A 25,565-nucleotide genomic window follows, 5' to 3' on the forward strand; every position below is an offset into this window, starting at 1 on the left:
GCAGGGTATGAGTGACTGACATTTAATCACTTTCTACGGTTTCTCAAAATTGGGGAAGAGTCAGTCCTCCATTGTTAAAAGCACCACATTATTCATGACAAATATTCATCCAGCATGTACATACTGTTGAACTAATAAAAGACTGCCTTTGAAGACCAACTATCTGGACAAGGTCCCCAGCATCAGAGACAGAAATCATGCCAGCCCACACTGATGTTAAAGCCTTCTAGGGTGTAAAACAGGGTGCAGTGTCATTAAAAAGCAAACCCAAATTAACTCCATCTATAGAGAGACATCTGACTAATAGATGACAATAATTAGGCAAAAGGTGTTTACAGGTGTTGATCTAATGCCATGAAGATGACACTAACTGCCCAATAATCCCACATAGCTCTCTTTAAAGGACTGCAAATCATCAGTGCAATTTGATCTACCTGATGGTAGCTCCCGTTGGATCATGGAATTTGAATTGTTTTTCTTCTAGAGTGTGCTCTGTATCTTGCAACCCTACTATAAATAGAGCTACTCTCTTACTTTGCTATGTTACAGACACATCCTTCCATCCTCAGGCAGGCTACATGCAGGCAAATTTACCTGGATAGATGACTCATTAGGTCAAGGAGATGAGTTATACAGGCAATGGCAACACATTCTGCTATGAGTCAAGAAGGAGAAAAGGCTTTACCGTATGGTCTGTAAGAGGAGGCAGAACAATCAGCTTCTCCATGGTATTCATTACCACCCTCCAGAGCTCTTTCAGCACACGTTTCAACACCGTCTTTTCACACACAGTTGCAAACAGTGTCAGGCTGCAGGGATAGAAAGCAAAAACTGAATAAATTCGAAGAATGCAGTTTGCAAGGAAAAAGAAGGACATAGATGGGAGAATCGGTGTTCCATTCAAAATAGTTTGTCATAACAATTGCTTTAAGGGTAAAAAACTTTCCTTTTCATAAAGCATTGCCTGTCTTCACCTTTGGAGTTCTAGCACCAAACATTTTGGCCAAATATGGATTACTCACATTTCTGATCTCAACATTTCTGTTTATTGACCTGAGGATTACAGAAGGTATCACTAAATTATGGTGGTTGGCAACAGTCCAAATAAGAGCAGGTACCACTGAACTGTATCAGGTTTGCAGAGTATACAGGAAAAAATTACAGATACAGAATAACAGGTTTTAAACTTCAAGGGCCTATTATAATGATTTTTGTTGAATATCTAAACCAATACTTCTCTAACTGCTGTGCAGGAGTTCTGGCACAGCTGCTGATCGCTGCTGAAGTCTCTTAATCTTCCACCTCTATAACCACCTTAAAGCACTTCGTAGACTCCTCTGTATTTTGTTTCAACTGCATTCACTGCCAGTCAACTGCCACATGTTTATTTGCTATCACAAAGGGTACGAAATGTTAGATTCGTCTTTGAAATGGCTGTTGGACTCTGGCATTTACTGATCATGCTGGGAGAGCCACAAAACAGGAACTCTGCAGCCAGTAGCAATACCTGACTTCTATATTGCCTTTCATCTTCTCCCAAATTTCCCTTCTTCCATAGCTGGTTAGACAGTAAACAAACAATGGGGACAAGACTGACAAGGGTAGGATGCAGGAAACATAAAAAAACCACACTGCCTACCGTAAAGGGGGAAATAAAATAATCCAGGCTTGGATTATCATCTTAAAAATCAGTTGCTCTGCAAGTTCCAAGTGATACAAAGAAAAGTGGCTACTCAGGATTCATAGATGTATGTGTGAAAAATGCTCATGAGAAGGCTTCTTATAATAATTGCTCTAGAGTCACTTACTACATACTGATCCAAAAGAAAGATGGGGCAATCAATACATGGAGCAACAAAAGGAAATGTATTCTGAACTTGTAAAGTTTCACGTCTCTCATAGTACTTTCTATTAAAATTACTGGCCAATGTATTTCAAAATACAGGGCTATTGTGGATCAGTGAGAAGTTTAAGTTCTAAAATGACTAAAAACTACTTCTCTTTCTATTTCAAAGCTTAGCTGATGAGAATTATGTGCCATTAGCCACAAAACATTCCTGTACAGCTGAATCACGCTGTAGGGTGTTAATGGCAGCACATAATTAAAGCAATGGATCAAGCTTATGTACATCACATAGTTCAGAAGCTTATTTTCTAGCCAGAAAAGTACCAGGTATGACTAGAATACACACACTTAATATGACTGGGACACTGAATAGCATATATATCAAGTATGTAAGTATGGTTTTGTAGAATGGTAGGGGTTGGAAGGGACCTTTAGAGATCATCTAATCCAACCCCCCTGCAGAAGCAGGTTCACCTAGATCAGGTCACACAGGAACGTGTCCATGTGGGTCTTGAAGACCTCCAAGGAAGGAGATCTCCACACTCCTCTGCCTTGCTCTGATGATCCAGGTTGCTTTGCTTCCTGACACATCCAGAGTTTTTTCCCCAAGTTCTCTCTCTTTTTTCATCCCTTATCCCTTTTCTTCCACTCCCCTTGCTCCTTTAGACTCCTCTGATCTCTCAAAATACATTTCCTACATCATGATTTCATCCCATTCTTAGTGTTGTACCCTCAACTATCACATCAACCATATAGATATGCCTTTATGTGAGTCTCACAAAAGTATCAGCTCTTTCTCACATCACTAGCTTATGTTCAGGAAAACTGAACCAGGAAGGCTCAGAAACATCAATACAACCTGAAGTCAGATCTAAAGGTACCAACGTCCAGCAGTGATCCTCCTCCTCAACTGGGCACTTGTTGCCTTGTGAACACACTTGTACTGCTCAAACTCTGCTGAGATGAGCAGCCTCCTCACACATTCAGGAAGAGGTCATCACAGAATCACAGAATGGTAGGGGTTGGAAGGGACCTTTAGAGATCATCCAGACCAACCCCTCTGCAGAAGCAGGTTCACCTTGATCAGGCCACATGGGAATGTGTCCAGCTGGGTCTTGAAGACCTCCAAGGAAGGAGACTCCACAACCCCTCTGGGCAGCCTGTGCCAGGGCTCCCTCACCTCAACAGTGAAATAGTTTTTTCTTATGATTAAATGGAACTTTTTGTGTTCCAGCTTCATCCCACTACCCCTTTGTCCTGTTGCTAGATACCATAGAAAAAAAGGGATGCTCCAACCTCCTGACACCCATCCTTTAGGTATTTGTAAATACTAATGAGGTCCCCCCTCAGACTCCTCCAGCCTAAACAGTCCCAGTTCCCACAGCCTCTCCTTATAAGGAAGATGCTCCAGTCCCCTGATCATCTTGGTGGCCCTGCGCTGGACTCTCTGCTTTGCAGTATGTTTGTTAATTGGCTATAATAAAATTTATATGGGGAAAAAAAATGTAGCCAGTAAATTTGATATTTCAGTTTTTCCCACTACCTGATCAACAGTGAGTTTTCTTGATTACTATAATTGTTAAGAAGAGGAGAACTGAGAGTGTGCTCTGGTACTGAATGAAGGATGAGGAAGTGACACATGCCTTGAGAGATAGGCAGATGTGGAAAGAAAAGCCATTAATTCTTACTGAAAATTCAGCGGCAGGATATCTCAACCCAAGAACATACAGCCATTTCGCCTTCCCCCAGTCCAGTTCCAAAGCCAACGCACTGTATGTGCAACATATATTTGAACACTCCCTTACTTGCCATCCAGGAAATCCATCAATGGCCTCAGGACGTTATCTGCATCTTGTGCAACAGTGTTTCTGGCATTAGCAGCAACATTTCCTGTCCCTTTCACTTGACAGAGGATATCAGACATTTGCTTGACACATTCATCAATACGAGTCTGAAAGCTGAACAGATAGGAGAGAACCAAAACCGAGATTATCAGTGGCAGAGATGTCAGCTCTTAGTACATAAGGTAAAATATTGAAAGCCCATAAGCATGTATGGAATCACATACCCTTCCCAAGATTTGCTGTTTATTTCTTTTCTGTATCTGTTACCAAGCGGCATGCTACCCAGTTCCTTACACACATCATCCACAGACAGCCTACCACTGCTGAGCAGCAGATAATCACATTTGAGAGGAATTTCTTCATTCAGCTTGCAAAAACAAACGATCCTTTACTGATTTCAAGAAAAAGTGTTATTCTTGGCTCAAAGCATCCTGATGTATCTTTTCTTTCTACAAAGATGTACACCACAGGGGCTGGGGTATTGTATGGATCAATAGTACAATGCATGCACAACTGTGAGCACCCAAGAGTCCATCAGCAGTAATCTGGTTATGACCCATTATAGGATAAATCTGTAAAATAATAGATACAGTCTAGAAGCTGCCACTGAGTGAAATCAGTCCCAGTGGCACGCAGCCCATGCTATATCCAAGTGCAAAAATGGGTTGTGGGGTTCATCTGTACAATGAGCAGAGTCATTGCAGTAAAATGACGTGCGAAGTGTTAAAGCACAGTTATTTTTCCACCTCTTACTGCTAACAGAATGTTCAAAATGAAATAATAAAATGGTTTAAAATTATTAATAGATCAGCAGAGCTGTCAACATATCAATTCAGCAAATAAAGGAAAATGCTTTGACGTTTAAAAGAACAGTTACTAACAACAGGCATTACAAGTGACATCTAGCTACCCACTAATGGCACAGAGGTTTGAAACCAGGAAGATAAGTCAGTGCTAGGAGCTAAGTTAAAGATTTAAGAGCAGGTACACAGGTTTTTAAGTCAGCTTTACAGCTGCGTAAGTGGCCTGACTTTCTGCTGCGTGAGCCACCCAGGACATCGCTGGTTCGCTGTTGGCATACAACCCCTCTTGCCCTGTGGTTCTCAACTTTCTTGTCCACCCTATCACCTATTTCCTCTCCTGTGCTGCCATCCCCAGTCTCACAGTCCCTATTACTCATTTTTGGCCTGCCTGAATTGGAGCAATTCAGGAGCTGTCTCTCCTTGCAGCTTCTACTTCCATTGTCCTTATTTCCCTATTTCTAGCAGCGTAGCTTGCAGCAGTCAGTTGTGGATACAACAGCTTAACCTGAGACATAAGTCACATCAAATAATACAGTACTAAACTTCCTGTACTGCCAGCCTCTGTTCCGTTACAGGCTAACCTCACCCCACAGTTCTCCCAAATACAGCATCAACTGCAAGACCCTGACTTAAGATGTGGAAAACCGCAGCCAGGGGATGAAATATAACAGAATCCATGAACAGATAAAAATTAATACAAAATCAGTTACTGTGGCAACAGGTTCATCTGATGCTTGTGTAGATGCACAGCTTAATAAGAGCCCTTGGAAGCAGCAACTTAAAAGACAACCACACCTATGCTGTCAGACAGGGCCTTCTGCTCCCTAATTCCCACAGGAACTCCCTCTTTCACTCCTATAGCTTCCAATAACAAAACAGGAGCTAGCTTTGTGTGAAGTATAAACTCTTTCAAAGCTCCTTTTCTCTATTACAATCCTTTAAAACAGAAAATCCTTGTGTCCAGACATAATCTTCTCTCAGCACAAAGGTTGTGGGGCTCTCCAGATGTGTGCTGCTCTCCCAGCAGATGCAATTATCTCACAGAGATGAGGAAAAATTAAGATCTACAGTGACAGATGTGCACAGTGTTGTAGTAGAAACTGTTTACAGATTCTGCACAGAATATTGTGGATATCTTTCTTACCTCCCACATTTACATCCTTCAGAAGATCCTGGTTATACAGTAAACTGCAGGTCTGCTTTACATTCCTATTACTGTTGAGGAAAGAGCTAAGTATCTTATGCATCTGCCAGTCTAAATCTCTTGCTGCCATTTTCTAAAACACTCACTGGTATGTATGCTGATACTGAATAATCTCTTTACATCTTATTTGAAAATGTCAAGATTGCACCCTAATTGTCTCGTAGCAGTGACACCATGGAGACAGGTTTCAGGTAACAAAATCCACAATTTTTCACTCATCCTCTGTCTAACTATGAATCTTATTGATTCGGTTCAGACGCAATTTGAATCTCTCAACTTCTTGATATAGTATCCCTTACTGGCAATGGGACCTTCCCACTTAGCTCTGTGTGCTGGAATCCAAATAGGCACCAGAAAACCTCACCATGATTTTTCGTCATAAGCACTACATATCTGCAGAGCACAGGAGGTCAAGTTGGTACAATTTGCTTTACTCCCCTTGCCCATGTTTCATCTACACTACAGTTCATGCCTGCATTAATGTGTTTTTAAGCACAACATGAAATGAATAACATTATTTTTGAAGATTAGATGAAACCCCTACATTTCTAGATTTTGCCTAATTGGCATCTCTTACAGTTCACTACAAAATTATCATGAAGCTGAGTGTTTTTTTTATTCTTAGGTAAATGGTAACATGGTTTGCAATAAAACTTAATTGCCATCAATTACTCTGGCAATACTTTAAAGAGTTCCTCCCCTTGAAATGTTAGAAAAAACACCATTCACTGCAATACTAGAACAAATCAATCTCAAATTCTAAACCTGTTTCCTTCTTATGACAATGTTCATTTAACAATCAGAAATCAGTCAGTTGTTTCATACATTTAGAGTAGAATGTTTAAACAAGAATGTTGCTTCATAAATGCTAAGCTGGAAACTGCTCTCTGAGCAATAAACAAGCAGGCAATTCTGTTACTGACAAGCACTACTTACAGGAAAAAATCACTCTGTAATTCAAATACATTTCACAGTTGAGAGATCTTCATGTTACATTTCTAAGCAGAGCAATATAGAAAAGAGAAACTTTAAAACATTTCTCACTTCTTTAGATGGTCTCAGTATTTGAAAGACTGTGAAATTATGACAAAAAGAAAAATATAACACAGTTGACATGAATTTCTTTTCTCTTCTTAACGTAACTGAATAAGATTAGACAAAATAAAGGAATCCTTCAAAGATAGGCACCTTGTTATACTCACCTATTACCAAACACCGCACTCAGCTCATCCAAAACATTGTTCAGCTTCACCTGGAGCTCCTTGAGATGATCACTTGCTTCTGCATCCAACTGTGGATGAAAGAAGATCACTTAGCCTGAACCTGGAGAGCAGTCTGCTGTCCTTCACAGTGTAGAGGACACACTGTTGAGGCTACTTTTAATAAGCAGGTGAACTGTCACTGCTGGACTCTGACAGCTAGGACACCTTCCTCACTGGCTGATGCTATATCATCAACAGATATTTGCCCAAGCAGCAGCAAGTGGTTTCCCCAGCCTCCAATACCCTCTGATACTCTTCCTGATATTTGTCAGGTCAACAAAGAAAGTTAATTCTTGTGGCCATCGGGGCAAGCAGGCTAAGGAATCATCAGTCACTGTACATTATCTTGGGTTCACAGGTCATTTAATTCCCCTAAGTCTAGAAGAAGACATAGCTTTTCAGACCAGATGTTATTTAGTTGTACATTTCTCCATGCACAATCTTGAAAGATGCTGATTCACCTTTTACTCTGCTGTCATATTCAAACTGAAGACTGATCCAGCTACTGCTCTCATAAGACTGGATCCCAGCTATTTTGAAAATCTGGTCACAATGTCATAGCAGGAACTAGAGTCCACTGATCCCTTTTGGAAAGCATAATCTCACCTGTGAGTATTGAGCACAAGTAGCTCTACTCTCACACAGAGACAGACAGCTTTTTGTATACAACTGCTCAGAGTAGACTTCACAAAACAAACAAAAAGTGCCCCAAGCACTACATGGACACTGTTGACACCTTGGCACATGCTGTAAAAGAAAATGCTTGCTCCTTTATTATCAGCTCAAAGCCACCTGTCTTTGCATTCAACAGTGCCCTATATTCTAGCTGTGGACATTCCCTCAGTCTCAAAAGAACCACTTCTGAGCAACTAACCTGTGTGTGTATTTACCAACATGTGCTGAATGCTTTGGGATCATTTGCTCTGAAAAAGTAACTTGTAAAACATATCTGCCTTTGTATGTAGGAAGGCAAGCTGCTTGTAAAACAAAAATCTTCCAGAAATATTTGCATTTGGCATTCAGAGTTTCAGCCCTTACCTCTAAGGCCGGATAACTATTTAGAAATATGGTCCAGATGCAAATATATTGGTTAAAAAACAAGTTAGATTTTTATGTTATATCCATACATACAGCTACATAGGATTTGAACATGACAGGAGTTCCCACTCCAGTGCTGAATCCCTCTTCATACTCCTCATCATGTGTCAGAGCAGGCCCAGCCTTAGAGGATTTGAGATACGATCTGTTCATTTTCCTGTTTTAAGTCAGCATGGAAAACTGATTCTATTAGGCATCTGAACCTCTGATAATGAAACTTCTGGATCAGAATTTTACAAATACTTTTCTTAAAAAACAAGTAAGTGATGATTACTTAAGCCTCATAACTTTAGGTATCTCTATTGTATTTTCCTTAAAGTGATTTTTTATTCCTATTACCTTTAAAACTGCCTTGCTATGAAGGCAGAAGAAAGCTAAAGTCATGCAAATCAGCAGTCATTCTAGTCAAACTTGTAGGTAACAAACAAAAACCAGTATTTGTTGATGATGGTTTGTGTTGCCCCTAAATTCCCTTCCCTTCTCCAACTGTGTAAAGGACCGAGTCACATCCTGGATGGTTTGCTATCTAAAATTAATGTTACTGAACAGTTCTCTGATTCTGGCCATTTTTACTACAGGATCAGTTCACAATTCATCAAAACATCTCAAGTAACTTCTTTTCCAATAAAAAAAAAAGAGAAAACACAGAAGAACTGGTGACAAGGCACTCGTTTCTCACTAGTTACTTCTTTATATGCTACCGGATAAACGTTACAGGTCTAATGGATGTGTGAGGTTAGAAAAATCCTTATTGGCCTGGTTCATGAATCATGCAATTAATGCCTTGCTTTACTGTGAGATGACATGGAGAGCTCGTCAACTATCTTTAAGCTATTCCTTGCTATTATACTTGTTGACTGCAAACTGAACTTTTCAGGAGCAGAAGAAAGGCTGATTGCCATCCTCACACTGCAAGAAGAGACAGCTGGAGCAACACTTTGCCAAGGGGATGAGCTCCAAAACCCGTGTCAAAGTACTCTCCCTCCTCCAGAACATCAGCTCACAGCTCTCTGGGTTCAAACAGTAAGACAATTACCCAGGTTCAACTTTAAGGCGCCAAGCCTCACCCTCAGAAAACCAAACCCTGGTGATAAGCATGACGGTTCCATACACACTAAGTACTCTGTCATCCTAGAAAGGCTGTTGTTTTCGGAGCCACTGCTACTACACAAGGAGTCCACACAGTACATTACTGATAGTTAATGCTTAGGCATTTAGCTTTAAAGCAAATGTTGGAGAATTACCTGATAATGATTTCAATCCATCAAAAAGGTGCTGGCAAGTACATACCATTTTTTCATATATAAAAATTATACATCAGCTACGGTGACCCCCTAGTATGTGGTATAACTGCAAACTATTCTTTGCCAATATGGTGAAGCACTGATAACTGCCCTTAAAGGAAACAGCACAGGCTTTGCTGTTTCTGCTCAGTCGGTGAATTCTAAGTATATCAGCTATGATAAGTCTGGCTTGTAGAGTAAACCAGAAAGCAGCCTCAGTCAGTTGGGTGACTGTCATATGCCACATCCACACCGTTTCTGTCAGAATCTGGACCTCATCATTCCTATGATCTTCACTCTGTGGGTGTTTCAGAAATGATTCAGAGGAAGAAAGCTAATGAAAAGTTTTCTTTGCAAAACATGAGACAGTACCCACAGTGAGGTAGCCTTTGACCTCTGAGCAAGTCTTTCAATTCCAGCCAAAATAACGGCTGATGCGGACAGTTTCATGGTTGAAACTAAATGCACAATACAGAAGGCTCAGGTGTACACAAAAAGGGAAGAGGTAACCTTATGTTTGCACTTCAGGGAATAAAGAAGGGCCCAGTTAATTTCCTGAAAAGATCTAGGGTTTGACACTTCTGGCCTCAAAGTCTCATCCAAGCACATTCAGATATGGAATCCCAAGTTCTCTGCTAATTTGAATGGTGGCATTTACAGTATACTGTTATGAACTTCTGCTTCTCTCATGGATGACAGGGAAGCCATGTGTCTAAAAATTTGCTGTGATAGGCTTCCAAGTTTTCAAAGAGATGTTGTTAGTTGTTCTTTGGTTTCAATACTTATTGGTAAAGCACTGGGCTAACAGGACAGCAAGATGATCAGGTCCAGTCAGCATGGGTTTATGAAGGGCAGGTCCTGTTTAACACACCTGATCTCCTTCTGTGACTGGGTGACTTGCTTGTTGGATGAAGGAAAGGCTGTGGATGTTGTCTACCTTGACTTTAGTAAGGCATTTGACACTGTTTCCCACAGTGTTCTCCTGGGGAAATTGGCTGCATTTGGCTTGGAGGGGTATAGACTTTCCTGGGTGACAAACTGGTTAGATGGTTGGGTTTGAAAAGTCATGGTCGATGGAGTTAAATCCAATTGGTGGTTGGTCACAAGTGGTGTCCCCCAGGGCTCAGTACTGGAGCCACTCCTGGGTAACATCTTTATTAATGATCTGGAGGAGAGGATAGACTGCACCCTCAGTAAGTTAGCAGATGACACCAAGCTGGGTGGAAGTGTCAATCTGCTTTAGGGTAGGGAAGCTTTATAAAGAGATCTGGACAGGCTGGATGGCTGGGTCAAGGCCAATGCCATGAGTTTCAATAAGGCCAAGTGCCAGATCCTGCACTTGGGCCACAACCCCCAGCAGCTTGGGGAAGAGTGGCTGGAAAGCTGCCAGGCAGAGAGGAATCTGGCAGTGTTGGTTGGCAGTAGCTGGACATGAGCCAGCAGTATGCCCAGGTGGCCAAGAAGGCCAATGGCATCCTGGCCTGTATCAGGAATAGTGCTGTCAGCAGGAGCAGGGAGGTGACCATTCCCCTCTACTCAGCTTTGGTGAGGCTGCATCTCGAATACTGTGTCCAGTTTTGGGCCCCTCTCTACAAGAAGGACATTGAGGTGCTGGAGAGGATCCAGAGGTGGGCTGTCAAATGGTAAAGGATGTGGAGCACATCCCATATCAGAAATGTCTGAGGAATCTGTGGCTGTTTAGCCTGGAGAAAAGAAGGCTCAGGGAGACTTTATAGCTCTCTACAGCTACCTGAAAGGAAGTTGTACCAAAGTGCGGGTTGGTCTGTCCTCTCTAGTGACAATCAATAGAACAAGAGGAAACAGCCTCAAGTTGCACCAGGGGAGGTTCAGGCTGGATCTGAGGATTTCTCTACTGCAAGGATTGTCAGGCATTGGAATGGGCTGCCCAGGAAGGTGCTGGAGTCACCGTCTCCAGAGATGTTTAAGAAACAGGTGGATGTTGTACTTAAGGAAATGGACTAGTTGTTGATAGGGCTCCAATTATCTTAAAGGTCTCTTCCAGCTGAAACAATTCTATGAGTGTATGATTCTAAATATGCATGCATCTTCCCACTTTCCCATAGAATTCAAGTGTAAGGAACCTGGAGCACACAGCTGTCAGCTTCTCAGATACTAGAGTGGCCTTTGCTATGGTGCATGAGATGCTGAAGAGAAGCAATCAGTAGACACCACAAATTGTTTTAAAACGTTCCTATCAAACCTAGACTGTCTCTACACTGTCCTGCAATTTGTTAATCAGGTGGCTAACTTGGGATTGAAAATGTGGGCTAACCCTTGCTGAGCATTAACAGGGTAATTTCCCAAAGCATTAATTGTACAGATTAGCTTGAAATCAAAGGCTTGACAATCATGTGATGACAAACCACTGCTGCTCAGCAGTTAATTCTCTGGGCTCCTAGGCAGTGTATGTTTCTGATACTAACCTCATATGCTTCAGGGGAAAAAAGGTGCAGAAATGTTTGAAACTAGAGCACATCTAGACTTCAGCAGTAGCCAGTGCAGCAAGGCACCTTTTAATTTCATTGCCATGAGTTCGTAACTCAAGAAAACCTAAGAAAAATAATGGACTGTAGAAAGCCCTCTCTCTCAAGAAAAATGGGAAAGGTTTATTCTGGTGTCAAGGACAGTGCACAGAGCAGCCTGAAGTCTGGAGGAGAACAGCAGAGGTGGGTGGAAAACACAAATCACGTTAGGTTTTATTAGGTAATCTATGAATAACTGAATAAATAGGGCCAAGTTCAGACAAACATTAGCAATGAATCCATAGAGCCCACTCTAGCACAGAGAAAAATTACAAACTCCTTTCTGTGGGTGTTTTGAAGGTGATTCAGAGAAATCAAAAGTTTCAAAAGGTCTTCATGTACTCAGTTTCACAACAGGATTCACCTCCTGATTCCACAGTTCATTATGTTTAAGGTTACTTGTCTCTCCATAAATGCTGCCCTTCCAAAACATGTTTCAGGAATGTCTGAAAATGCTACTGAGCCACAGTGAAGCTGTTTTGATACCATGAGATCAACATAACTCAGAATGGAAATAAAATTATTAATTATAAACACTAAAAATAACTTAAGCTACTTCTTTCTGTGTGTGTTCATAACTGTGTGCAGATATTTATGCCTAGCAATGTTCACATACCACATGATGTTAGTACATTAAACCTAGAGATGCTGGGCAATTTTTGCCTTGTTTCATGCCTTCTGAGTACTATTGTTGGAAAAAGAGTAAGGGAAGCACGGGCAGAGGTATCATTCCTCATCTGAGGGGGGAAAAAAATGTAAAGGAAGGCACTATGTCAAGGAGCCCAATCTCAAGAATCGTATTTGGCAAGCAGTTCTGTTCCATGCTATGCCATTACACTGCAGCGTGGCTACAGGAGCCCATTCCCTTTATTCCCTTTTGAATCAAGAGAAACAATTGATGGAGTTCTGCACGAGTGTGTTATGGATCCACTGGCAAAGAGCTCTAGGTAGCATTAGTATTTCAAAGCTTCCCAGAGCTGTGTAGTGCTACTAGTGTAGATGGATGGATCTCTGGTCCAGACGCAGATGAAGCCACAAGCACACATTAGCTGAAACCAGTTCCCAAGGTCTGGCTTCACATATGTTACAGCTAATATCCCACAGGGACAATGGAATATTTGGTACTTAGTTCTCAATAACACTTTTCAGAACATAAAAAGGTGACCAGTTCAAGACAATCAGTACATGCCGCAACACTACATTCCTTCTCTCCCAGGGAAGCAGTTCTTTTTTGTGTAGAGCACTCAGGATAATGCTTACTTTTCATGTATCCTACTGTGTGATGTGTAGATTAATATAAATCAAATCTGTTGGGGAAAGTAAGAACTGCCCTTCCTGAAGGAGAGGATAAAACCCATAGATAACAGTTCCAACAGCATGTTTGTCTTCATGTTCTATTTTTGAAGTTGTCTCACCTGGTACTCACTAGTCAAACTCCAATTGCATCCGAAAAAGGACTACTCAAACTAGGACAAGACCTCATTTACTCTAGCTAAACAGATATCCTGGCAGGATTCAAGTCAAGAAGCAAAGTACTACATAGTCCCCAAGACGGAAACCCCTGGGGACAGCAAATAGTGCAGGCACCTAATACAGCACAATTTATTTCTGGTGATCAGTGGCAGCCCAATTAAGTGAACAAGCAGCATGTGACAAAAATTTAAAAATCAACCTCCAAAAACCAGGTTCTTGGCATGTTTTGACACATCCCTTCCTCTGTACTTTATTATAGCAGCTGAGGTTTCTTTCGCCCTTTTTTCCCCCCCTTTGATTCCACAATACAGAGGAACAGTGGATTCATTACCTCTGTTCTACCTTAACTACATCTTCCCAAGGATGGTTTTAAAGGGCAGAATGCAGAGATGTCTAGACTGGGAAAAGCAGACACTCTTCATAAACAGTTTTTATTTTTTCACCCTTATTTAACACAGTATTGGTCATATTCTCTATTTGACACATAGGAAAACTCTACTAACGACCACTACAGAAAAGAGTAGCAAATTGATTCTTTAGGGGAATTTAAGTTTAATTGAAAAACATTTCCTCACAAGTTTATTTTTTACCTGAAAAAATGAGCATTTAGCTAACACTGCTATTACAGGAGTATATAATGTTAGTTTTTGATATACAGCTCAGAAATTAGGACTATTGAGATCATATATGAATTAATGACAGCAGTTTTCCTTGTTTCATGGGAATTTGTTGAGATTTTTGCCACTTAAGAGAATTCTGCCACTGAGCACAAGAAGTATTTGAAACAGCAATACAGGCAAAAAACAAGCTGCCCATCAGCAAAGCTGACTTTCTTCTTAGCATACAGGTCATAGCACAGGCTCTACCACAACACAGCCAAACGAAAATGCACTTAGGCTTCAAAAATATTTTTTTCCTAACATCAGCATCAGCAGCCTTTTCTTGATCTTCCTGAATCTTGAAAAGCAATGAAAAAAAGAGGAAAAAAAAAAAAAGATACAGGATTATAGCAAAACAGAAACAGTGATTTGGGAGAGGAAAACATAACTTCTGTTAAAATGGCCATCTCAGAACAGACACATCTGAGCATCTGACTATACAACAAAGCATGAATACAGGACGCTTTATTTGCAGGTCTGAGATATATAAGGTATCGGACATTTAATGCCAAAAGTACTGTACCACAATTCTATGTCATGTAAAATGGCTCAATGTCAACTGTTCCCAGATTTATCTGTCTTCAGAGCTGTGAAACCACCATCCATGCCCCCACTTAGTCCACACGAACACAGTATGTAACCTTTTCTTCCCTCCTTTCCTCCTCTATTCTGTGCTTCAAAACATTCTCTCTTTCATCATATGACACATTTAGTTGAAAAGATTTAAGGCAGAGCTCACTTATTATAGTGTCAGGTGTCACAGGGCTCTCCTTATGACAGCAGTCTTCAAGGACCACTATGATGCAAATAACCTAGTAATGGTGCAGTAGGAATGAGTAATACAACCTAGTAGCACTCTTACCTCCTTACCACCCATGGCTTCAAACATCTTCTCTAGCTGCACCCTCAGTTGTTGGATGTTATTCATCAGGATGCAGGGCTGAAGAGACAAAAGCAGGTGCCTGTTACCTCTCAAGATGACAAAACATTTTCATCAGTGGTACTGTTTGTGTCTCAGCTCTTTTATCAAAGTACCACCAGATGTGAGAATCAGACAGGAAACTGGGCATGCACAGATTTCAGCACTCAAACATAAAAAGGACAAGTAATTCCTTTTTCTACAGCTCAAGACATGATGGGCACTTCCAGAAACCCCAGACCTTGAGACATCTGCTGTTATATTTTCCTTCAGCTTTACCACAAACAGAACAAGCTCACAAGAAATCAGTGTCAGGATGAGGCCCAATTCTCTGCAGTTTCTGTCATGCCCTTCCTGGGAGAGTCTAAATGGTATCACCTTTAGTCTGAGAGTACTGCAACATACTGTTGAGAACAGAGTACAACCCAGATCAGAAAAGGAACTACTTGCCAAAGCTGCACTCAGAGACACATCAGGGTCCTGCCAGGCCAAGTCTGAAAGCAGCAGTGGAGTGCAGCCTGAGCAATAGACACCTTCCTCTACAGTTATGTCCCCAGTAGAGGTGGCAAAACATGCATGGGAGACACCCACAGTTCAAAAATGTAAGGCCATGTTTTATTTAATACACAGAATTTTACTGAATTCAGGATTAAATAGCAAGATAGTTAGATGAAAACAACCGTAAATCAAGAGTGCTGCAAAGTACCAGATCTACAGAGCAACTATGTCCTTAAAAAAAAAAAAGTCATCTCAGTGACACACAAGCCAGACAGGCAGAGTTATTTCAAAGGGACCTGGCAGACTCCAAGCACTGCAGATTACCTTCAGGACCCAGTTTATTTTATGTCCAAGTCAGAATTCAATCTGCAAAACCATATGAGTGATAATAATAAAACCAATACTGAAAATATCATCAATACCATCAGGTGCTATGTGAAAACTTGGTTTCATCAGGAAAATTATGTGATGCCTCAAGGCAGAAGAGGAGCTCAGCATGACTCACCAGTTTCTCCTTCGAACAGTAGGACTGGAAGCTCTTGGAGAGGATGTCAGCATACTGCATCAGTACTTTTCCAATAGTCTGTGAAGACAAAGTGTGAGCACTGTTACTTCTCCTCTATCACAGCAGGAGAACTCCACGAAATAACACAAAAAACACACCTGAAGTGCCAAGGCTTGAGCAACAGGCCCCAAAACAAAGTTGACCTCTAGATGAACCTCCCAACCAAAAGTTATCTAAAAGCAGTAGCCTATCATTAGTGAAATCCATGATCACTAGCAAAAGCTGTAGCTTAGACAAAACATAATTGTTGATGAGGATTACATTTCTGATAGTTAGTGAAGGATCTAGCTAAAACGTCTATGAAAATATATTTTTTGCTTTGATGTATCTATTTCTGTGTGTATGGGGGCTGGTGTTCAAGGCTGAGAAACTAGATGTTTGGCCTTGGTTGGAAGTATGTAAAGAAAAATCGAGATGATGAGGAAACTCCCTTGGTTCCTCCTGGGCCCTTGGACAAGCTTCAGGTGTTATCTCAAAAGAGAGTTAAAACCAGATGTTCGACTGATAAAGCAATGTTGAGATTGTTTATTCAATACTATAAAAAGCTGGATCCTCTTGCAGTGATTTTTGGAGACCTCCCCTTTGAGTGGATGCACTGCGCAGGCCCTCCCAGTTGCTGGGACAGCCTCCCCAGATCCTCCGTGCAACAGGGGCTCCCCAGTGACTGAGGACTTGGATGATGATAATGTATCAATAGGGCAATTGGTGATTATCTTTCTTAATCACTATCCCTGTTCTCATGTAGTAATGATTAGGTGCATTATCTTGCACATGCTCTTTGCTGTCTAGAAATGAGTGTCATAAGCTTATTGCTGTAACTGAATGCTTTATCTTATTTTCCATAACATTTTAAGACAGATAGTAAAATTAATCTTTCTATTGGTGTTTGTGTCCTTTCAACCACCCCCCATCATCTGGCAAAACAACACCACGCTGTTTCACAACACACTGAGGGAAGACATACAGCTGCATGTTGAGACTATTACCTTAGCAAACCTCCTGTTATAATGAGCAACAATGACAGGGTCTGGGCACTCCAGCTTCTTAATAATCTCAAAGCTCTGATTGAGTTGAGTGAAGACATCCACCACTGAGCAAGAGAACAGAGCATGCTCGGACGTTTGCTGGAACTAAAACAGAAGTATAAAGAGTCATTCTCAAATGGAAAGATCTGAAATACACCAATACACCCGTTTCATGGGTGTCTCCATCATCTGACATATCACTGGCTGGAGAACTTTACCATCTTCCTCAGAACTAGTCAAAAGCTCTTCAAAAGGCCTAAAGAAGCTAAAGAGCAAGTTCTGTTGCGTTATAACTTTACTGTCTTTCACCAATTATGACCTGACAAGCACCAAGGAAGTGTAGCGTCATGCTGAGTCTTTAAAAAATACATGGTTTGCCTGTCAGATAATGAGGAAAGGAGAAAGTAAAGAGCTTTTTTTCGATTTTCTTAAAATTTAGATATTAAAGAGAAGGCTTACATTAGCATCACAGACTCCAGAGACAACAGCCACTGAACAAATGGAAAGAGCCTTGGTCTCCATCAGGAATACTCAGCAAATTAAGAATAAGATTACTCTGCCAGTGGATTAAGGTCACATTCTCACTGCTTAGCTAAGTACACGCAAAGTGCCTTTTATTTCAAATACCTCTCCCAAACACTGAGAGATAACAGTGCATCAAGCCACTGGCTAACAAACAGCATCAGAACAGACACAAATGAATGATATGCACCTTGATATTAAACAGTTCTCTGTGACCTATACAGAAATGTCCTAAAACAAACAAGTTTCCCAGTTGCTCAGCAAACAAAAAGAATAGTGCTCTCCATTTTACGACAGCCTAATTTAGAGTGTTGTTGTTTGGTTCTGGGCACTGAAGAATGTAGTGCCAAGTCTTCCACTCAGAGTGACCAACATACCCCATCTTTTTTATCTCTCTCCAGAGCACCATGCAGGAATTCTAAGGAAACATCTTCATTTTCATCCAGCCACTGCATCACAAATTGCTCAAACCACCTGCAGGAGAGACAGGAAGGATGTTAAGTTACAGCAAGAAACAAGAGCATCCCAGCCAGGTTCAGACAGTGCTCCTGTTTCAGCAAGCCTTGTGAAAGCTTGCCACTGTTAGGTATCTGAATCCTTGGCCAAGCAGGCAAAGTGAGAAGTGGCTTCAGTGACAGAATCTTACAGCTGGTCGTCTCTGCTCTCTCCTTTGTAGAACATATTCCCGTGGTACAAAAGTTGGTGATGGGGTTGTGTGTTTAAGCAACAGCACAATGCTTATAGCTTTATTTAAACACGTATCTAGGATTTGTTGTGAGTGCCAACGCATGACAGCTGAAGCAAATCTTAACTTCAATTATTACTAAACAGCATTTACAAGTAAAGGGAAAAAAGTGTCCAGATGTAATTCCAGTCCATACAAAAGATTACTACATGAATTTCACAGAGTATAGACTCCTCTAAACATGCAGCTGTATTCATAGAGATTGTGCTAATTATGGGCTGAGTTTGCAAAGAACATGAAAGCATGTACCAGACATGAGAGGGAGATCAAGAGAAAATTCACAGCAGAGCATACTAGATAGCCTTAAATACTCTCTACACTTTGAAATATAAAGCATATCAATGCTAATATTGGAAATGGTAACTGACACAGTGTTAAATGCCAAAAGCAACCTATCTATGCAGCCCTATTTAATGCAGACAGCAAGAGTGGAACACTGTCACAGGCATATGGACTTCCTGTATTCTGGAAAAATTCCCTTTGGATGGCACTTCAGGCTCCTTAAAGTCAGTGTATTTTGGAGTTTGCTACAAGCTTCTGAAGCTTTCAACTTTTTGTTCTGAACTGCAACAGTGTATATAGAAGCGACAGCTCAATCCTTAGAAGATATCTCAGGCAGTTTACAAGGAAGCAACTACACATCTTCCACCTGTTTCACAGTTCCCAGGCTGAAAGGCGCTGACTGCTTCACATGTCTGTGCACAGGGAGGACTAATTCGTTGAGCCAGAAGCTAACATTTTCAGTCTGAGAAGTAGAGCAACTTCGTGATTATCATTCATCCTTTCTTACTGCACCACATTCATAAGAAAGGGCCATTTACTGTCGAGAACAGAATTGCCCGTTTTTAAGGCTACAATGTGTTGATGTACAAAATCAAACATGTAGGTACTTTACTCTCTTACCAAGATGTCTAAACAAAGGTAGCCCAGAAAAAGGTACTGCTGAATGGGCTGAGTGACTGGTTGTGGTGTGTTTGCTCCTTCTCCCATTAGAGAAAAAGAAAAATAAAGAGCATTATCTCCAGAAAAAGGTTGAATATGAATCTTTAAAAGCAAAGTCACTTATGTCAGGAAATTCTGTCACTACATTTGCAAAGCCAGCCTCAACCTTCTCCTTTACTGGCTGTCAGGAAAACACAGAGATATAAAACATGTATAAATACTTCCAGTCTCTGGGCACATTTAGGACTAAAATGTGCTTCAAGCTGTAACAGAAATCTTGAGCTACCTTATGCCAAATACCCTCTTACAGTGTTTGCTATCAGGTCTCAGGCTGCTGAGCAAGTGAGGAGGGACTCAGCACTACACAGGCAACATATCCAGAACAACATTCAAAATTATCTAGTGCAGAAAGTAGTAAAAATAATCTGATTTCAGGCAGAAATAGCTTCAAAGTGTGGTTAAATGGTAAATATCGTCTTCCTTGTCTGCTTCAATTATTGATCTAGAAGTAAACACCATAATGACTCAGGCACCAGCACACAAGGCAGAGGCTCAGGGTGCTGCTTGAGAGACTTTCTATGCTTAAAGGGGTCAGCATGGGCTGGCTCAAGACGGCACAGCCAACCTTTCCAAACAAGGTCTGCACAGAATATGCCTCATTCCTGTCTGCTGGGAAAGGAAGCAGTGCTTTGTGACTACATGAAAGAGTACCTCTGTTGGTTGCACAACAGTAACATAACACAAAGGGCTTCAATTTCAGCTTGGCCATAAGCCTGGCTCCTGTGTTCTCTGACTTTACTGGTGAATTAATCTTGTTCATTTGTAGTGTTTGCATGTGGGTAACCGATGAACATCCTGTGGGCTTGGCAAGTGCAGAGGAAAGGCAGATTTTCAAAGAGTAAAAGAATAAATGTTGATGAAGTGAACCAGAAGAATAAGACGGAATTTCAAAGAAAGGAATGCCCTCCTCCATCAGAGAGGAGGCGCTTTCCATTACATCTACGATACTAGCTGCATGCTAACATCAGTATTAAACCAAAACATAGAACATTACTTTACACATATAAAAGGCTAGGGTTTTTCCAAAACTGACACTTCACAGCTTTTAGCTGGCAGCTGAAGAGAGGAAGTTTTGAAGATCCACTCCAGTTGTGTTTCTGTTTTTCAGAAACTGCTGATGAATTTCTGAAAATAAGGGGAGCATAAAAACTGCAGCTTTAGTACTTCATAGCCTTCACTTTATTCAATCACATCACAAGGCTATCAGAAACACGGTTTCTCATAGCTTCAAAATAAAAAGTGAGTTTTTTAATAGTCTCTTGTCTGTTAAGTAGACAAACAACTCAGCTGTTCTCTGGACAGCAATAATTTAGTTTAATTGAAAGAGTTTACTGATGGACAAGCCTAACGTGTGAACTCCTTTGTTTAATGAAGTTTCAAGAATATGAACACTTGTGATGAAGCAAATCAAAGGATGAGAGCACACTGCTGTAATTGATACCAAGGGGATATTTTGTGACAGGTGAAGGTTGTAGTTGAAATAAACATAACCAGTGTCTGACAATGTGGCTGTTGTACTAAAATACAAGAGTGAAGTACCAAAGCCAACAGTTGCAAATGTATATAAGCACTGTAGCTCTACCACAAATGCCAGTAGAGCAGATTAGTCCACAGGACACTGCAGAAACAAACTGGGCATCATTACCCTGATTACACAGGAGAAAAAGAGAGATTAAGAATATCTGACAGCTTGCCTTGAGACCGCACTGACTCAGAGGCATGGCAAAGAACAGGTTTTCTGAGATCGTCCCTCCAGCACCCTAATCACTGAGTGAATGCCTCTTGCTGACCTGATTTGTTAAGCAAGGCCAGTAGTCCAAGCTGAGCAATCATGCCAACGCCTCAAACCTTACTGGTATGCAGCCAGCACCAGGCTGGAGGGACTGCATGCACCAAGACAGGGAGAGAATTCCAAATGCCAACCTGAAAACACAGGCCAAGAGAAACGTTGTTTTTTCCAAGAGGGGCAAGTGCATAGTGCTGCACTTAAGACATCATTGAACAGTCATGCACAGGATGGGAAGAACAGCTGAATAGGAGCTGTTAAGGGTGCCTGGGGACTGGCCTGTGGCCCACTGGAAGAACTACTAGCCAACAATACCATGGAAGGAAAAAAAAAACCCAAAAAGGTTGCTATAAATCTAGCATATGGGAGCAGAAGCACTGCTCGCAAGGCAATGCACAGCAAGGTGTAGATGAAACGTCAGTATTTAAGTCTGGATGTTCCATGTGCAGATACAAACCAGTTGGAGAGAGGCAAGTAAACCTCTCAAAGAAAGATGGGGAAACAAAAAAAAAGTCAGGAAATAGCAGAAGACTGGGAAGGGACATAAGAAAAGCATTTAACCCTTGTAAAATAGGAACAATTTCTTCTCCATGCCCACAGTGGTATAATAAGCTCAAACTAAAGCAAGAAATATTTGGAGACGAAAGTTGCAGTGTGTTAAACCCTATAAAACCCAATGAAGGGATAATAACGAAGCACAGGGGAAAATGCTGCTTGAGGGAGATGTGGAGCAGCTATCACTGAAAGACTGTAAACCAGTTAACACTGGTCAGAAACAACACATCTGATCTTGCCCTCATGGGACTCTAGCTACAGTATTCTTTCAAGGCTGCTCAGAAAACTTTTTTAGGCTCATAAACCTTCTTGAGGTCCGAAATGTACTGCTGCTCTTTTAAAGTTAAATAAAAGTTGCAAACAATTGCTTAGAGCTAAGAGTGACAGATTATCTGATGTTTCCAAGTAAATCACCTAGTTTCACTGAAAAAAGAAAGCACTACCTTACAAATTCCATTGTGTTTGTATAGGACATTCATACACACAAACAGCCATACACATGATACACAAATCTTCATCTATTAACATAAGAAGGTAATCACATATGCAGAAGCCTGCTGTTCAAAAATTGACCAGGCACAAAATGGCTTAAAAACTGTCAATTTCTAAAGCTTTTGAGATATTGGGAGATACTATACAATAAAGGATGGAATTGTGTCTGGGGCAGTGGCATAGAACACTACCAGAGGGGACAAACATGAACATAAACACAGAAAATCAGGAGTGAAGAAACGGTGTATCATGAAGGCAGTCGCAAGAGAACCAAATGACTGCCCTCAAGGTAACACAAGGAGATGGATAATGGGGATTTATTACAGGAGACATAACACACTCACGCTGGATATTCAGGCACTTTTCCCTTGAAGGCAGGCAGATCACGAACATATTCATTGTACAGCCACTTCACTTTGAAGTGTAAATTCATATAGTCTGCACTTTTACACAGTCTGTGTTTCTCGTGCTCTGTAAAGAAGGAAAAAAAAGCAGTTAGATTTGAGTTTACCACTGTCATGGCAGCAGGAACAGGATGGTTTTATGAAGCGTGTCTACAGCAGGCAAGGGTCTTGAGAATGAAGCACCTATAGAGTCACAAAATCTTCACAACACAGGATTTTGGCGGTAGGCAGAGGTACTTGGTAGTTGAACATTGACTGAGGCTCTGGAGTTTATTTCTGTAGCTTCAATTAACACTTCCATATGTTAAAGAGTTTTTGGTTGTTAAAGCAATAAAAATAAAGCAATCTCTCCCAGCTTTTCCATTTAACATATGACAGTCCAGATTTCAAAGTAATCAGGAATGAATCTATTCATTCTTGGATATAAACAAAGGCAATGTCAACATCTTACACTACATCCCCTATGAGATAAGAGTAGAAAGAAGTAAGTTCTTCAGAGTTTGATCGTGTGAGACACAAGCAGGTTCAAACAAGCAACACAGGGGCCAAGTCCTTCTCCAATCCACAGTCTGGAGAAATTGATGACACTTCTCTCCCAGAAGGCAACTGTTTTCTTATTTGCACGGCCTTCCTGAGCACAGTCCACTGAAGTGACCCATGCGTATATACCTGCTGAGTCCCTCCTTCCTGCCAGGTTTTGCAATGTTTTCGTGCCCAGGCTGTGGTGGGACCATTTGTCCCTGTTTAACACACATACCTCCACAACATGACTCTTTCCATGCCACCTATGCTGCTGAAGCATGTGTCAGTCCTACGTTTCTGCAGAGATCATATCCCTAGACCACTGCTCCCCTTTCTCTCTCAAAGAAACACATGCTCCATCTCTTTGTTCCCAAGGCCCTTCACAGCCTACATCCAACTATCTTGACTTTCAGCAGTTGACCTCTACTTCCAGTCTGCCCACAATCCCTTTTTTTAAAACTATTTCAGTTCTCTCAAAAGCAGCTCAATGCTTTCTCCCAAGCCACCCTCACCTTCTTACACAGGCAGCTCTATCTGCTGCACTTTCTTCAAAAGCCTCTTTGAAAATAATAAAATTAATTCCTTTTCATGATGCTAAGAGGGCTCAGCAGCTGGATTTTGCCTGCACTGTGATCCTGAATTATCAGCTGGCCAATGCTGCACTGCCACTCCATAGCGCTGCCTGTCCATACCCATCTCTTTTACCAGGCTAGAACAGCAGGAATACACTTTGTGATAGGCTTCTGTGTTCACTCTAGCACACAGCAACCTGCTGGTCCGTGACGACAGTGTGAGATATGAGACCAAAATATGCAAGATTTTTGGCTTAAAATTCAGTTTTTGGTTCTCCCAGTATTTTACTTGAGACTCATCTTCCTACCTTCTAAGTGGTTACCTCATTACTGACCTAACTTTCAAAGGCATCACTGCTGATATGTTGACATAATCCAGCTAGGTCAAGTCAACAATGAAAATCTTCCTCTTTAATTTTGAATGGCTTTAATCTAGGACTTTGGATCAAGTATCCAGTAAGTGGGTAGATACATGCACAGTTGAGCAATAAACGCTACAAGGCTTTTATCAGCAGAAGATACATCTTAATGATGCAAAAATGGCCTCAGTTTTCTAATCAGGTGACAGATAAGTTATCTTATAATATCATCTATATTTTTGTAAATGTGAATTCCTACAACTTTTTCAAAACATTAAGAAACTTCTACCTCTCTCTTGAAGCTTCAACAATATGCACAAGAAAAAGGCCAAATAAATTATGAATTATCCAACTGAAAACACAAAACACAAAGAACTTCTCATGCATAATTATTCCATAAGCCTTGTCAACTCCCAAACAGTAGAACACTCCAGTGAGTTGTCTGCAAACCTCTGTAACAGTGTCAATACAGATTTCCTTCTAATTCACATGTAGCAGATCCACACAGATAGAGCCTCAAAAAGAAGAAACCCAACCTTTGTTATAAAGAAATTGAAATGCTCAATATATATGAGACATAGGCTCCAGATGACGGTTTGATGGACAAATTACTTTACATGTGTCACTATTTCACAAGGGCTATGATCCATTACTCTCCCCAGTAAATTTGCATGTATTAGAACCAAGGAAAGTCCATTCGTGTTTTACATTAATAAACCTAGTATCTTTCTTCAGCACTAAGGAAACATGAGTATTCTGTGTCTGAATTGCTGATGTCCCTCAAGAACAATTGCAGAAGAAAATGCAAATCTCTCTCCATAGATCTAGAATTGGAAACAAACATGGCAATAGCCGAGTTTCCTGTGAGAGGGAGGAAATCAATGAACAATTATAACTTCATTAACTTTGATATGCAGTGCCATCCAGGTGCTGTTCCCACATGAGGAAAGTGCTGCTCCTGCAGAGGAAGGTCTGACTTGGAGGTAAAAAGGGCTCAAAACAGATTTATTTTCTCTAAATAAAGCAACACACAAAAAGCAAGTAATTAAAAACTTTTCCTTGTTTTTAGGACATCTAAAAGACTACTAAGTCGCGGAAGAGGAAGATGCAAAGGAGCCACAGAAGCATAAGCCCAAGGACTGCTACTAGGACTACCCAGCCATCTAAGCAGTGAGGGAGAGGCTTCGTATCAAGGGCATGAAACTACAGGAAAGTAAAAAAAAGGAGGGGAGGTCTTACCACCATAAAAGAGGACTTTACGTATGCGAAAGAAAGGTGGGGCTTGTGACAGAGAAAAGACAAAAGTCAACTATAACAGCTCAAATATTCTGGAGGACAAAGAAAGCCCCAAAACCCCCTCGTCCCCAACAGCTTGTACCATCAGCCTTCCCCGTTCAATGCACCCTGTACAGTTTTGATCAGATGCCTTCTTTGTAAAGGGAAACGTGTAAGAGCACTTGAAGGTGACACAGAAACACATCAGCCAGAGGTATGCTTTGAAAACCCATTTGAGAAAAAGTAAAGCAAAGAGCCTGTGAACTGCGAGTCTTAGCCCATTTCTGAACTGCTTTATAACCTGCTGGC

General features: G+C 41.0%; 1 protein-coding gene across 2 annotated transcripts in view; it reads right to left on the reverse strand.

Moving 5' to 3' along the window:
• UNC13B (unc-13 homolog B) overlaps positions 1 to 25,565 on the reverse strand; it is a 223,462-nt gene that overhangs the window by 22,386 nt on the left and 175,511 nt on the right. For both annotated transcript variants that reach the window (XM_062017878.1, XM_062017877.1), the window contains exons 26-33: positions 22,469 to 22,595; positions 17,922 to 18,018; positions 16,984 to 17,127; positions 15,938 to 16,015; positions 14,878 to 14,955; positions 6,900 to 6,988; positions 3,652 to 3,804; positions 686 to 809 (exon numbers count right to left, since the gene is read on the reverse strand). In XM_062017878.1, the coding sequence (XP_061873862.1) occupies positions 686 to 809; positions 3,652 to 3,804; positions 6,900 to 6,988; positions 14,878 to 14,955; positions 15,938 to 16,015; positions 16,984 to 17,127; positions 17,922 to 18,018; positions 22,469 to 22,595 (890 nt within the window). The remainder of the gene's footprint in view (positions 1 to 685; positions 810 to 3,651; positions 3,805 to 6,899; positions 6,989 to 14,877; positions 14,956 to 15,937; positions 16,016 to 16,983; positions 17,128 to 17,921; positions 18,019 to 22,468; positions 22,596 to 25,565) is intronic.

This window comes from Colius striatus, chromosome Z (assembly GCF_028858725.1).
Source record: "Colius striatus isolate bColStr4 chromosome Z, bColStr4.1.hap1, whole genome shotgun sequence".
Classification (NCBI taxonomy): domain Eukaryota; kingdom Metazoa; phylum Chordata; class Aves; order Coliiformes; family Coliidae; genus Colius; species Colius striatus.